At 42.8% G+C, this 14,490-nt stretch overlaps 1 protein-coding gene across 2 annotated transcripts in view; it reads right to left on the reverse strand.

Annotated features, from left to right (window-relative positions):
• Positions 1–14,490, reverse strand: part of LOC118118814 (bone morphogenetic protein receptor type-1A) — a 36,906-nt gene that overhangs the window by 10,361 nt on the left and 12,055 nt on the right. For both annotated transcript variants that reach the window (XM_035172224.2, XM_035172221.2), the window contains exons 2-3: positions 12,480–12,594; positions 1,077–1,453 (exon numbers count right to left, since the gene is read on the reverse strand). In XM_035172224.2, the coding sequence (XP_035028115.1) occupies positions 1,077–1,143 (67 nt within the window). In that variant the 5' untranslated portion in view covers positions 1,144–1,453; positions 12,480–12,594. The remainder of the gene's footprint in view (positions 1–1,076; positions 1,454–12,479; positions 12,595–14,490) is intronic.

The following is a 14,490-nucleotide window of genomic DNA, read 5'->3' on the forward strand; positions in this document are numbered from 1 at the left end:
GAGCACCGCCCTGCTCTTATCAGGCTGCCCTGTGTGTTTGTAGATCAGTGACTGGCAGGTCAGAGGGTGACGGCTCATGTTCAGAGCTACACCTTTATCACCAGATTTGTTTTCCTGTTCAAGCCCTTAACCTTCACTATACATCGACTTTTCCTAAAAACACCCTCAAACTGAGCTTCACATTCTGGACAACACAGACCCGAGTGACGAGGGGAAAAATATCCAACTTTTCTCTCACAGTCAGTTTTCGCACTTGCAGCTGGCATTCCCAGTAAAAACACACAACGTACTGGAGCTTTAATTTACCTCAGCTGCAGAAGGTAACAGGCCTTGATTTGTGGCCAGCTTGTACTAAAGAAAAACCTTTATTTCTAGTTCCCTCAGTTAGAAAAGTAGAAGTGGTCAGATTTCAGTAGAAAGGTTCAGTTTGATCCACTCCTGTTATCCACCCTGTTTCCACCACTGCCCTGATTCGTTTGTACTGACTTGGCCCCTGGCCCCTTTAAAAGTATAAGTACCGGTATATTTGTACTTAGGTATACTACTTGAGTAAATGTACTCAGTGGAGCAGAGCCTCTGCAGCCTTAAGCTTCCAAAACACATGACTGGATCTTTGTATCCTGGGGGAGTCGTCTCTGTTGTTTCTAAAGGGAGAGGCTCGTTTCCAAAGTCTGTCCATTATCAGCCAATTGACACTTAATCACTGCTTCAACAAAAGGCTTCAGATATACATCTTTGTGTACACGGGAAGGGGGAGCGGATTACAAAGGAGCAGCATAATGACTTTTTATGCTAATGTCAGTGTGTAAGTGCTGCTTATCTCTCTGAATACAAACTAAAAGGTAAATGAGTAACTCTGCAGACAAACGCCTTGTGGTCAGCGGCAAAAAACAACCAGTGAGGGGGAGACATCAGAGTTAAAGAGAGAAAAAGACTCCGATTCCATTTAATGGTGAATGAATGTTGTGGTCAAGTTTGAGGATATCTGTTAAATCTTTACTCCTCATTAAGAAAACAAAAGACACACAACAGGTTTGGAGTCTAATGATTGAAAGATCAGATTTTAGATGTCCTACCGTCAGCTCTGAGGGTCAGCAGGAGAGCAGTGGTCATCACAGCCAAACAGAACGATAGACCCGCCATCCTGCAGCAGGACTGGACTGAGACCGAACCGGACCTGGGCCCAGACTGCTCCTCGCCCTGTGTTCGGGTACCTTCTAATCAGCTGCTCGGTGTGCTGGACTGAGAGGAGTCCTGATAAAACTCATCCACAGCAGCAGCCGGGGAGAGGATCTGGAGAAGAGGCCTGAAGAGGCCTCGGAGAGAGGGATGTCCTGCTGGAGGACAAGGAGGAGGAGACGATACGAGCGAGGAGACGATATGAGGATGGAGTTGAGGTTTTATCACAATATCAGGTCCTCTTCTGTCTCACTGGCTCTTTGGGTCCAAAACCCTGAAAAAGAAAAGAAAATCAAGATTAACACTGAGTGAAGGTGAAGAGAAAGTTTTCAGTGTTTCCCTCAGAATTTGAATAATCTGTAGCGGCAGCTGCTGAGGGCGTAAATCAAAAAAGGAGGATGAATAAGTGAGAGGATGGAGGAAAGAGTAAACACTGGTTATGATAAACTGAAGGCAGAAGGTTGGTTTGGTGTTTTCTGGCCCTTCGCCCCCCACCCTCGTCTTCTCCATGCTGTGACCCGGTGACCCCTGCCGGCCCGGCGCTGGTCTCCGACGGTCCAACTTGCTACCAAACTATTTGTCGAGGGGATGTTCTGCAATTACAGGCGCTGGATCTGCACAGCGCTAATAACGGCATGTCGCAATTAGTGAGCGCCAAGAGGGATTGGGCAGGGGGTGGTGGGGGGTGGGACAATGTGCAGCCGGCTTCTGTCACTTTTCATTAGCCCGGGAGGGGAACAAAGAGGTCCAACCTGTGACCCACTTTTCACACATCTCTGGCCGAGGAGGCAGAAAAAAAAAAGACACACACACACACAGAAACACTGTACAGGCCAGGATGAGTGTATACAAGTGTGTTTGTGTTTGTGTGTGTGTGTGTGTGTGTATTATTCAAAGTGAATGATTGATTAATTTTGAGGGTGAAAGTGTTTTCAGAGAGTAATAACTTTTTTTTTCTTTCACAACAGCGTTTTAAATCTTGGACATTTATACAAGCTTGTTGCTCTCATCAGTAAAAATCCCTGTCCACACTGTCACACTCTGGAAAACGAGTGTATGTGAATGGTCACATGATACTGGTCGTTCATGGTAGTTCCTATTAGTGCAGGATTAGTGCTTTACAAGTTCGTTATCTCATTAAATGTTCATGGAGGTACACCATTACATTAGCAAAATATATATCAAACAAAAACTGCACCAAAAAAAAACACTGCAACGGAAAATATGAGTCCATTAACTAATTTGCGCAACCTGATAACAGATGCACGAGTCTGATGGTTTATCAGATGTCAACGTGCTGCACAGAAGTTCTCCAAGTCAAGTCCAATCCAGGGAAACTGGACTTGACATCACTTTGTTTGTTAGTGCTCCCAGCTGTTGAAATGAGAGTTGTTGGAGTCACCTGAGGCCAAGTGTAAACAATAGTTGTTTTTGGAACCATGAGGTCAAGAGTGAATGTTTGTTGAATGTCCTGGGAAAGAATGAAAGGACAACATTGTAGATGAGGGATAAGTGCTGTTATGGACCTCCTCCTCTGGTGAGGAATGGTCTTTCCGGTCGGACCTAGAAGTCCTTCTTTCTTTCTGTCATCGAAGGAGTGTCACTTATTTTTCAGTTGTAGGTAAACTGCTGAGTCGGGACCTAAGGGGCCGTCCACAGTTTACACTTGTTCTCAGTTGACTGCAACATCGATAATGACTTCCGTTACAACAGCCAGGAGCAGGATCAAAGCAAGGCTACATCCACACTACATTGGAGTTAAAGAAATATTGCTAAAACTTAATTTTGCTCCAAGAAAAGAAATCCCTGCTCTTACTTTTCATTATTGCTGTTCCTTGCTCATAGTATTCTTTGTAAGTAAGCAACCAACCGCAGAGAAGACAATCTACTTCCTGTTAGACTGGTGTGCACAAGACCAGTGTATGTCAGTGGTCATGTGGACCTCAATAACGACCCCACAGACATTACAGACCCAGATCTCCCAACGAGTCAGTTACAACTGAAGACGCCTCTTGGATAAGATGGCGAAACATCTTCAAGTATCAACAACGAAGTCCAGTTGCCTTTAATCCAACATTTCTCAGATGAACACAACCTGTAATGAAGCAGTTCATAATCCCATAGGACTGGAATGTACATCGCTAATACGTTATAATGGTGACAGCTATTTTACCATTTGTCAACATCTATCTCCAATATGTCAAAAAGGACTGAATGCCCTCTTGTAGGAATCCCACTGGAGTGAGTGTGTATACTGTGATACTGTATGTGTGTGTATGAGGGAGCTTCAGAAACACAGACACACACACACACACACACACACACACACACACACACACACACACACACACACACACACACACACACACACACACACACACACACACACACACACACACACACACACACACACACACACACACACACACGTCTGAGTATTGGCGTCGCTGTGTCGTTAACAGAAAGTGGAAGAATCTTCACCTCGCTGCCACAACAAAACCTGGAGTTTGTTTTTTTGGCTGTTCGCTCCATTTAGACACCGACATCAACAACAGCAGCAGCTCGGAAAGATAACGCACACAAAGACACATTCAGACAGAGGGAGGGAGGGAGGGCAAGACCAGGCAGGCTCAGGAAGGACCGTCAGTTGTGAGCCCCCACGACAGGAAGCATGTCTCCTCCCAGATACTTCACACAAGCACACACACACACACACACACCCAACACATCCACTTCCCTTTGAAAACACCAAGGTAAGATGACTGCGCGCGCATGCACACACACACACCACTGACTGACGTGGAGATTCCGTGGCTGAAACCGTTTAAAAAACACACGTCGTCACACTGGAGGCTGAGAGAATCATCGGTCAACAAGCAATAAATCCCACAGAGAAATAAAATATCCTTACAATGAAAACCAGAGCCAGATCCTGTAAAAGAGGAACCCTTTAGGTGTCAGGTAACTTTCACTCCTCCTCCTCCTGCGCAGAGTCATGTTCAAACTCGTCTGACCCTTCAGTCTGTTCCTCAGTCGAACAACAATCTCCTTCTTCCCCAAGCAGACGTTAACACAGAGCGATGCAGCAACTTTGTTTAACCCAGATTCCAGTTTCCTGTGACTCGTGTTCCTCAGATATCCACCACTACATTTACGATGTTCATGGCCGGTTAAGTGGTTTGGGACAAGCAGATCCTGAAATGATCAAGGTATCATTGTCAGCGTTGAGGTAACAATCTCTGGTGCTTGGTTGGACACTAAAGCTGCTTTCAGACAAGCACTGAACTCTGCAGTTCCCCCTTATTTTCTCTGGAGGAGGTGCATGTGTGAACGCAAGTGTCCGAGTGGTTGATAAGCTTACAACAGCACATTGTTTAAGATTCAATCTTTTAGATATTTGAATCTTTTATGAAAAAACAGCTGCATGCTTCATAAAATATTTTTTGATTGGCCGATACAATCGTATACAATACAGACCTATTTTTACTTACGTGTGATTACAGAATAAACAATCCAGAAAATATGTACATTACTTATATTATTTAAATACATTGTTTATTTTCTTGATTCAAGTTCTATATATATTTGGTTGTATTTGTGTTTTCTTTTGTATTTGTAGCTCTTGTTGGTTGCTACCCGCCAATAAACCAAGCAAGCTGCATTACCGCCATCTCTGCCGCCATCAAGCAAGAACCAGCAAGTGACTGAAAGTTTTCCTGATGAAATAATAAATAAGATTTTCTTTCAATTAAAAGATGAATAATTTCATCACTAATGTAAATAAAGTTGACACAAAGAAAGGTCCTGGCAGACAACTGAGGGGGATTGATATTAATTAAGGTTTGTATTGACAGACATCGCCAGGCTTTCCACTCATGGTATATCTGATTGTATTGGCTGCTGTGGGATTCGACCCCGTGTCCTCTCCCTTCAAAGACGAACTATGTCCACTGATCTGTCCCCTCTTGTCTCCCTCATCCTCATCTTGTCTCCTGAGTTAACAGCGGTTAATGTAGCATAGCTGCTCCGGCTAGCTGGACCTGACATCAAGAGTCTTGGAGGAGGAGCATTCAGCGTGACGGGAATGAAAGGAGGTATTGTTGGCGGTCCCACCTGTACAGAATAAACGGCCCTTATAGGGAACCGCTGAGCCATAGCAGGCCAGCCTCCCCCAACAGGGGAAGGAATTTGAGGTCACACCTCTCCAGGGATGTTGGGAAATTTGGTGGAATTGAAACCAAAGCAGAGGGTTTAGGCTTGTAGAAGAAACAGAGCTCTTGTAAGGCTTTTAGAGAAGCTGTCTGCTTCTGGGTATAATAACTTTTCATTTGGCTGGAGAAGTACCCGGCTATAAAAACTATCATGTAAAATGATATTACTCTGCTGTGGCTGGTGGCTCCTACAGCAAAGTTCAATGAAGGAAGCACACCAAGTTCCGCTGGGATGACTTTTATTATTACTCGGATTAGTCTCCATTTTAACTTCAGCTTGTGGATTTGTTTTGGTCTCAGTGACACAATGACGCTGTGAGCGTTACAGGTTAAATTCCAACAATGGCTATACTGGTTATACTCTTTTATACTGGTCCAAAAAACAATTTTGACTGGTTTGTTAAGTGAAAAAGACTCTTTTTGGGAGATTGAAAATGGTTAAACAGTTTATTGCAGAGCTTGTTTTGCTCGTCTGGGTTTGTTTTGCTTCTCAGACGTCGTTCCACCTCCTCTGAGAACTGTTAAAATGCTGTAAATTGACTCTGGACCGAGCAAGAGGAGAACAGTGAGGGAGGTGCAGGTTATTAATGATCCATCCCGAATACTTTGCCCAATCTCCTCTCCCCCTCTGGACGGACTGCAGCAGTGGGGTCAGACATCAATAATCAGGCCTTAATGTGTCTCCTCTTCCTGCTCTGGAAGAACAGCGACAGACTAAATAAACGATGCTGAGTCCTGATTGGAGGAGCAGCGGGGGCCCAAAGCTCCTGAGCTCCATAAATAAATGCAGTAATGAGACAGATTGGGATCAGTGCTGGGGCAGAATATTAATGACAACGCTGGGATGGACTGTTTAAATTTCTTTGTTTTGACATGTATTACACATTATCTGTCCAGTTATGAAGATATTTGGGTCGTCACTGCTTCAGTTTACTGATTAATCATTTAGTGCTCAAAGTGACATCTATAAAAAAAAGTCTAAAATCTAAAGACATTCTTTTCACGATGACGTTAAACAGAACAGCAAATACTCACATTTGAGAAGATATAAATACATATTGATAAGATAACAATTATTCAATAGTCAAAAAAAGATGCTGATTAATTTTCTGTCAATCGTATAATTGACTAATCGGAGGAGTTAAAGTCTTAATGGGACTGCAGCCACCTGAAAACAAGCAACTGAGGTTAAGACAGAAAATGTCTTTAATCTCAGAAATATACATATTTATCAGTGTGTGCACATTAATGAGGTAAATCAGTCATGTTTCCATTAGGGAGGAAACAGTAAAGTTGTGTGAGATGTACCGTTTCCATCACACCCCTACAAATAGAAGGTCACACCTACAGGTTTTAGCTGCAGTGGTGACATGCAATGCAGTTGTTTCCATCACGGGAGAACTTCTCTTTCACTCTTTGTACCTGTCACTCGGAGTCTGTTGCCGCTATAGATTAATTTAATTCTGTGGGCGTCCAATAACACGCTGATGCATATTATTGGACGCCTGTTTGCAAACAGAGAGTTCAGGAATCTTTGTTGTTTCATTTGAAAAGTGAAAATCATCTTTATAACGCCTTCTTTCTCTCCCTCATCACCTTTCCTTTCCAGAATCATATTTCCTCTTTTCCTGTTTCATTGTTTACGTTTAGCTCCTTCCCTTCTTCATTTCTCTCTTATGATCTTGGTCCCTCCCCCTTTTTTCCTCATCTTTCTTCCCTCACTCTCCATTTCTCTCTCCCTCCCCTACCCAGGTTTCCATCTCCCTTATTTCTCTCCATCTCTCCTCCTCCTTTTCCCTTCCTGCTGCTTCTCATTTCTCCTCTTCTCTCTCTTTCCATCCTCTCTCCCTCCCTCCATCTTGGCCCCTTTCCCCATCCCCTCCAGGGGCCCCTCCTTGCAGGCAGGCCTCTGGGTGCTGCAGCAGCCTCCCGATGGTGTCGGCGCCCTGCCCGACATGCCTTTCAGGGCCTGGGAGACTGCAGGCCAGACTTTCTGGCTCCACTGCCATTGTTTGCTTGGCTGCTCTGCGCCTCATCCCCAGCGATGGATTAGCATAAGAATACCCAGAATACCCTGAGCTACGACGAGTGGCACTGCGGGCCTCTTCCTCCCTGCATCCTCTACCTGTATTTTCCCTTATCTTAATCTTCCTCTTCCTCATTATTTAATCCCACCATGTATCTTAAAACCTCTCGCTCTTCTTCTACAGTGGAGTTTGTTGATGACACATTCAGAGGATGATTTCTAAACGATCCTCAAGTAACAGAAAAGGAAAAGCTCACTGGGAATTGAACCCACAACCCTGAGGGTTTAGTTACAGGTAACTATTGTATGACTACAGTTATCAATAAGTTAAAATGTTTAATTTAGATGGTTTAAAAATTAAAAAAATTGATGAACAGTAACAGTTCCACCTCGTCGTCGCTCTGAAAAAGAAATCCCTGCTCTTACTTTTCACCATCGCTGTTCCTCCATTGTAGTATATTTTTTTACCTAAGCAACCAACTGCAGAGGAGACAATCTACTTCCTGTTTACACCACATGATCAGTGTACGCGAATGGTCATGTGACATGTGTTTTTAAGGTGAGTAGTATGGACGGGGATTCATTCAGATGCAGAGCAAAAACTCCCTTGTAGCCTTAGTGTAGTGAGCTCAGAGCCTTGAGTTAGCTGTAATTTGTTTATCTCTTTGTGTGTGTGTCTGTGTGTGTGTTTAGTGTGTGTGCGTCAGATAAGCGAGTGGACAGAAACAAAGTGTAATTTCATTAGCGGTTGACTGGAGATTTGAGCAGCTGCAGCTACAAACTGGAGGATTTACTTCATCAATTCCTCTCCTCTTCATTTATTGCGTTACAGCAGGACCGATTACCCAGCATCCACAGGGGTGTCACAGGTTTAAGGTCCGACATGTACAGTAAACATTAATGACATGCAGCCTCAGCTACTTTATATCAATATGAACCAATCACTGACTGAATAAGCCGTTAATATTGGTCCTGATGCTGTCACACTTTCCCGCCGACCTGGAGACTCTCGGTGCACAGAAAGACATCGAGTCTGGTCACAGAGTAATAAAAGTAATAAAGCAGCACGATGTGGTTCAGACCCTGAAGGTGTTTTTAAATCACTCTAATCACCATAGAAACAGGTCTATCAATCTCCGGCACAGTGTTGCCTTTGTCCTACAGCTGAGTCATAAAACAAATACACTCAGACCATAAAAATAACATTATGATCATAAATCACACTGATGATGGAGTGGACGCTGGACATTCCCCGTGCAGTCCTCCCAGTTAAACCAGTTAGCTGCTGCTGAAAAACAATGTCTCCTCTGCATCAACAAATGGCTGCGACTAAAAATCCTTTTCCATTTTCCATCATCGATTGATTGATCAGCTTTTCAGTCTAAAGAATGGTGGAAACTGCTCGTCACAACAGTGTAAAAGACAAAATTCTTTTCAAACAAAATGTATGCACATTTTAATATTTTCATTACATAACTCAACCGATAAAAATCTGCCCGTGTTTTTACTGACACATCAGTGTCTGCGTTTGTTTTTATTAGAAAATGTATATTTTACAGAAAAATCAAAGCACAAAAGATGAGTATTAGTCTATATTTTACTTTTAAAAAAGTAGGTTATATTCTAATTCAAGTTTTGTGTCATGATTCTCACTATAAAAAGGTAAGAAAAAAGTATCATAAGCTGCCATCTTTAGATTGTTTCAAGTCTTCTGCCAGTCTACTGATCTCTGCCGCTCATTAATACCAGCCCTCCTCATCTCCACTGACTCCTTGTTCTCTTCCCCTTTCCTACTCAAAATGTTACACACAAAAAAACACACACCAGGAAATATAAGCTCCGATAGCGTCGTCCATGGTGAATGTGAGACCAGAAACCAAAACACTGTCACACTGAGTTGTTTGATTCTCCAGCCTCATTTGCTGTCAGTCCTTTCTAACCAACTCTCTTCAAAAACTGAAACTGAGGTCACCACAGCCAATCAGACTCCGATGTTCAAAGTTTCTTTATGTTTTTAAAAACGCCATTTTCTGCCTCAGCTGCTGCATCACTGGTTTGATCCCAGTATGAAGGAGTGAAAACTGGGAGACACTGAAGCTCTGACAACTTTCCACAGAGACATAAAAACATGAAACTCAAATATAACTGTAATTGTAGCAGACAGAATACTGGCGCTGTGCGAGTGTGTGTATATGTGTGGGTGGTCTGGTCTGAGGCTGGACTCCGTGACGGGAGGCCGAGATGGTTTCATCCACCGTGTTGCCTTGGAAACTACAGCCAGGCCATGGAGCTGTGCACGTACCATACACCGACAGAGGTGGTCCTGATTTCTTTGTGAACTTGTATGAGAATAAACTCAAAGTGCAAAAGCAGAAAGTTACGGATGCAAATTCAGATGGTACTAAAGATTTGCTCAGACTTTTCAGTCGGTAAGGAAGCAGGTTTAAAATCAGCTCGCTTCACACTGACCTGCTTAAAATTGTCTGAGGACAGTGATGAGTGACAAGTTCAGACAGGAGGAAAGGCATCTGATGGCCCTCAAGAAGGGTGTGTTTTATTCTGTGTGTGTGTCTGTGTGTGTGCTACAGCCCAGGCCACAGGTTTATGTGACTCAAAGCTTTGATAACTTATGACTTTAGTCCAACCTCTCAGAGCTGAACACCAGATCGATATAAGTCTGAGCAGTTACAGCTTTTGTTTGTACGACCAGAGCAGTAACTCTGGTCAGGTTTGTAAAATGATAAAATATGTAAATACAGATTTAAAATGTGGCGTCAGAAAATGGTTTTAAATTTTTCTCAGTTCTCTTTTTCCAGAATAGTTAACGACAGCCCAGGAATATTCCTTCAACCACATATAATAATAATAACGCAATAAAATACTCAGCCAAATTTAAATGATCCAAATAACTTTGGTTTAGTCTGATATTGCACTTTAATGTTGATTCATCACAACAGATAATGGATTCCCGACTTTTAAATGTTACACTAAAGTGTGGTTGCTCTGTGCAGACACACAAACACTGACATCTGTTAAATCAATGGTCAGCTATGTTTTTAAATGAGCTTCTTAAACCTTCCACAGAAGAAGAAGAAGAGGAGGAGGAGGAGGAGGAGTGAAGCTCACCACACTGACTCATAAACCAGTCACAGGAGTGTCTGAGGAATTTATGACCCAACTGCAGAGATTCTGATAAAGAGCAGAATTCAGACCCTGTCGTCCACTGGGGGTGCGTTCACTGAGCTGCAGTCAAGATAACATCAACTCCAAAAACACTCAAACAGCCGTGGTTATTTCCACATATTGGTCACTTCACAAGAGGACTGTGTTTGATTTAAATGCACTAATATAAATAAACCTCTGGAAGGAAATTTCATACTTCTACAGAAAAATTGTGTCAGTGACAAAACACATCTGCAAAAAATAAAACTAATAATGTGAGAATATAAACATAAGAACCCACTTCTTTAAAAAGAACGTAGCAATAGTTTTATGTTGTCTGCGGAGCAAAGATGTTCAATTAAAATCTAGTTATTTATCGTAGCATCTGAAGATCCAGCTGTAAAACGAAAACAAGTCCGAACACAATCAACGCACCAAAGTACTCCGATTTGTCAGTTTCTCATTTTTTACCTGGGATCCTTCAGAGTTTTAAATGTTCTATGTAAAATCTGTACTTTTGAGTTGGTTGTTAAAAACACACTGTCGCAGGTCACCAGGTTGTACTTCAAGCCGAGCCAGGCCGGGCCAATCGGATCCGAGCCGAGCGAGTGAGGGAAGTGTGCTGGGCGGCATGTGGAGGGCAGGGGGACTGCTGAAGGACATATGGGAGTGATTTTGTGCTGCAGACTGGACGGCTCTGTTTGAAACAAAGGCACCAATCTGCCTCATTTCAACATACATACAGTCACGTACTCGCAGGAAACTCATCGCGTATGGCAAAGTTCTCAGGAAAAAGTGACTCCATCACAGCTGATAGACGGAGGTTTGCAAGGATCATCAGAAGATTTGAGCTTTTAAGGAAACAAAAGCAGCTCTTGACTCATCAACAAGTCTTTGGGTGTTAAAGAAACAGTGCGACATGAAACATTTAGAAACTGTTTAGCAGTTTCTGAACCTTTTCTTGACTTTGATCAAGTTTTAGGTCAAAGATCCCGAAAACCACTGTTATTTAAGGCATCAACTAACAATTATTTTCATTAATGTGATTAATCAATTAATCACTTATTCTTTGAAAGGTCAAGAAATTAAAACAATCCCATCATAACTTCTCAGAGCTGAAGTTCACGTCTTTAAATGTCTGGTTTTGTTGATATTGTTTAAATAAAATTGCTTGAAAAATGATCAAAATAGCTGTCAAGTATCTTTTCATCAATCAAATTGTTTGTTTTAACACACGATCTTTCCTCACATGACTTCATCTTTTGCACACAAAGTCCAACCCACATTCCAGATGTTTATGTCAAATACTCAACCTATAACACACACAATTACACACACTTTTTTTCTCTTTACAAAGTATTACTTCACCTATATCACACACACACGCACACACACACACAGATGGAGACACAACCTTCAGGCTCTGTGTAATCAGCGCTCTTCCTGCTCTCCTGTACCGAGGTTATTAATCAAACCAGATGACAGCTCAAATGACCCAATCACAGCCTGCAATTAAAAGCCAGGAAGCCTCCTGATTGGCCTACGCTGCCATCAGTTCAGCTCAGGGGGTCAAAGGTTAATCTCCTCTAAAACAGGGGAGATGGGTTGGGGGAGGTTTGGATAATCAAGTTATAAGAAGTAATCACTGGTGCCTGTGCACAAAAAAGTCATGTTTATGTTTTCTCTCTCTCTCTGTGTGAGTGTGAGTAGAGAGAGAGAGAGAGAGAGAGAGAGAGAGAGAGAGAGAGAGAGGGTAACAAAGGGAGCAGAGAGCCAACCAGTAATGTTTTTCATGAGACCACAATAAACATCCTGCAGACGTTACACTGACTGAAGGGAACTGAGCTGGAACCATGTGTAAGTGTGTAAGTGTGTTAGTAAGTGTGTGTGTCTTTCCATACCTGAATGGTGGCTCCATGGTTGAACAGTGTGTGTGTTGGTGCACAGCTCCATGGGAATTGTAGACTTGAAGCAGAGGTGGCCGGCCAAATTTAGGACAACATCACGACCACCGACCTGAAATACAGAGACCAGGAAGAAATAAACATGTTAAAAATCAATAATCATCAGCCTTCGAGATAAATAACATCCATCCAATGCCAACTCATGAGCTTCCAGGAGTGAACTGGAATATCTCCATGATTACGTTGTTTATCTGAAGTGGTCTCTGCCCCACTTGGAACATCAACTGAAATTCTGTGTTGGCATTTTCCTGGAAATTGAACAACTCCAGATATTTAAACTGACACTGAGTGAAGTGCAGCTAGATTTACTGCGGTCAGGTGCGATACCAGGTAAACATGTAAGAACTCTTTAGCATCTGGTACAATGTGCACCTCTGGGAATGTCACATATAGTTTAGATATGATAGATATAAACATGTAGACGAAATATAAATATGTTTACTTTTACAGCTTTTATGTGATGTGGTTCAGACCGTTTAATCATAACAAATATCTGTTCTGTTAAGATCAGTCATGCTACAGTGAAACTTAAGTAATGAATCACTCAAGGATGACTGTAATCGACAAGTCACTAAGGGGAACACCATTAAGAGCCATGGGAACCTCTCAAATCCAGCAGATCCTAGATTCCCCTCAAGGATCATAGGAACCCTCTTAAAATACCTTGCATACCCTCGGTATGTCTGGAAACACACACTCTCTCTCTCTCTCACACACACAGACACAATTATCTCGATGCCTGCTCTTATTTTCATCACATTTCAGCTCCATCAGAAAAAGAAGCAGAGAGAAGGCAGCCTGAAAACCAGCAGGAAATACACTCACACTTTTTAATCCAGCCATGTTTTTATTATGTAAACATATTTCTCTCATATTCCGGTTAATACATTTAATTAGTGTTATTACTTAAATGTTTTCAGGCTCTAATGTTCACACGTCCTCAGACTGTCCATCGCTGCAGCTCCTCTTTTCAGCCTCTGTCTCAAACACTTGGTTTTAGCTCCTGTCTCTTTAAGACCCTCCTCCTGATAAAGCCAGGTCCGCTCCGATTGGCCAACTGGCCCACTCCGTTGTGATTGGTCAACGACTTCCAGCAACTGTAGGACATGAAAGCTCTCACTCTACCTGCTTTGTTATGAGGCCTGCCAGACTAAATGTGGGGCATCGTGACATCACAATGATACAGAGGGTTGGTCCAGACGACTGACGAGGTGTTTCAGGAGCGTCAGTGTTTTCTGTGCAGGAGACAAACTCCCTTTGCCACAGACTTGTTAAAAAGTCCATTCACATAAAACCTATATGAAACACTAGGGCACTACACTGAATTCCAACACCACTCACGTAAACACTCGCTTAACGCCTTGGGAACCTCACTAAAGTCCTGTGCATCCCATCGCCATCTACTTTCATCTTATCACTGAGTCTCTGCAACCCGACAGCAACTCTTGCATCACATCACATCTAATTCAACCCGTAAGACAAAAAAACCCTCAAGATCTGATTAAAACTTCATCCAAGATTCCTAAGACCTCCTCAAGGACCAATAGAATCACCCCACAGACTTGCACAAGCTCCTACAGGACGCCTGGACATGAGTCCACTCCATCATTAGATCAGTGTGTGCGTGGCTTGTTGTCGTTTGTAAGGAGATAAGTGGAGCAGTGTGGCTGACAGTCGGCGCGTCCTCCTTATCCTCGCCAACACAGAAACCTTTTTATTTGACGGCACAGAGCTCCTCAGAGGAGGCTTTATTTAGTCAGGGAGGCAGACGTCAGGAGAGTTAGTTAATATTCACTCAGAGAGCAGAGAGAACCAAACACCAGCCGACCACTTCAGAGTCTGAGACACTGAGCAGGATGCTGTTCACACAGCTGCAGAACTATCAAAATAAAAGTGGGCAGTTCAAATTCCTAAACACGAATTATACTACAACACAACACTACTACGA

The sequence above is a fragment of the Hippoglossus stenolepis genome, chromosome 12 (genome assembly GCF_022539355.2).
Source record: "Hippoglossus stenolepis isolate QCI-W04-F060 chromosome 12, HSTE1.2, whole genome shotgun sequence".
Taxonomy (NCBI): Eukaryota; Metazoa; Chordata; class Actinopteri; order Pleuronectiformes; family Pleuronectidae; genus Hippoglossus; species Hippoglossus stenolepis.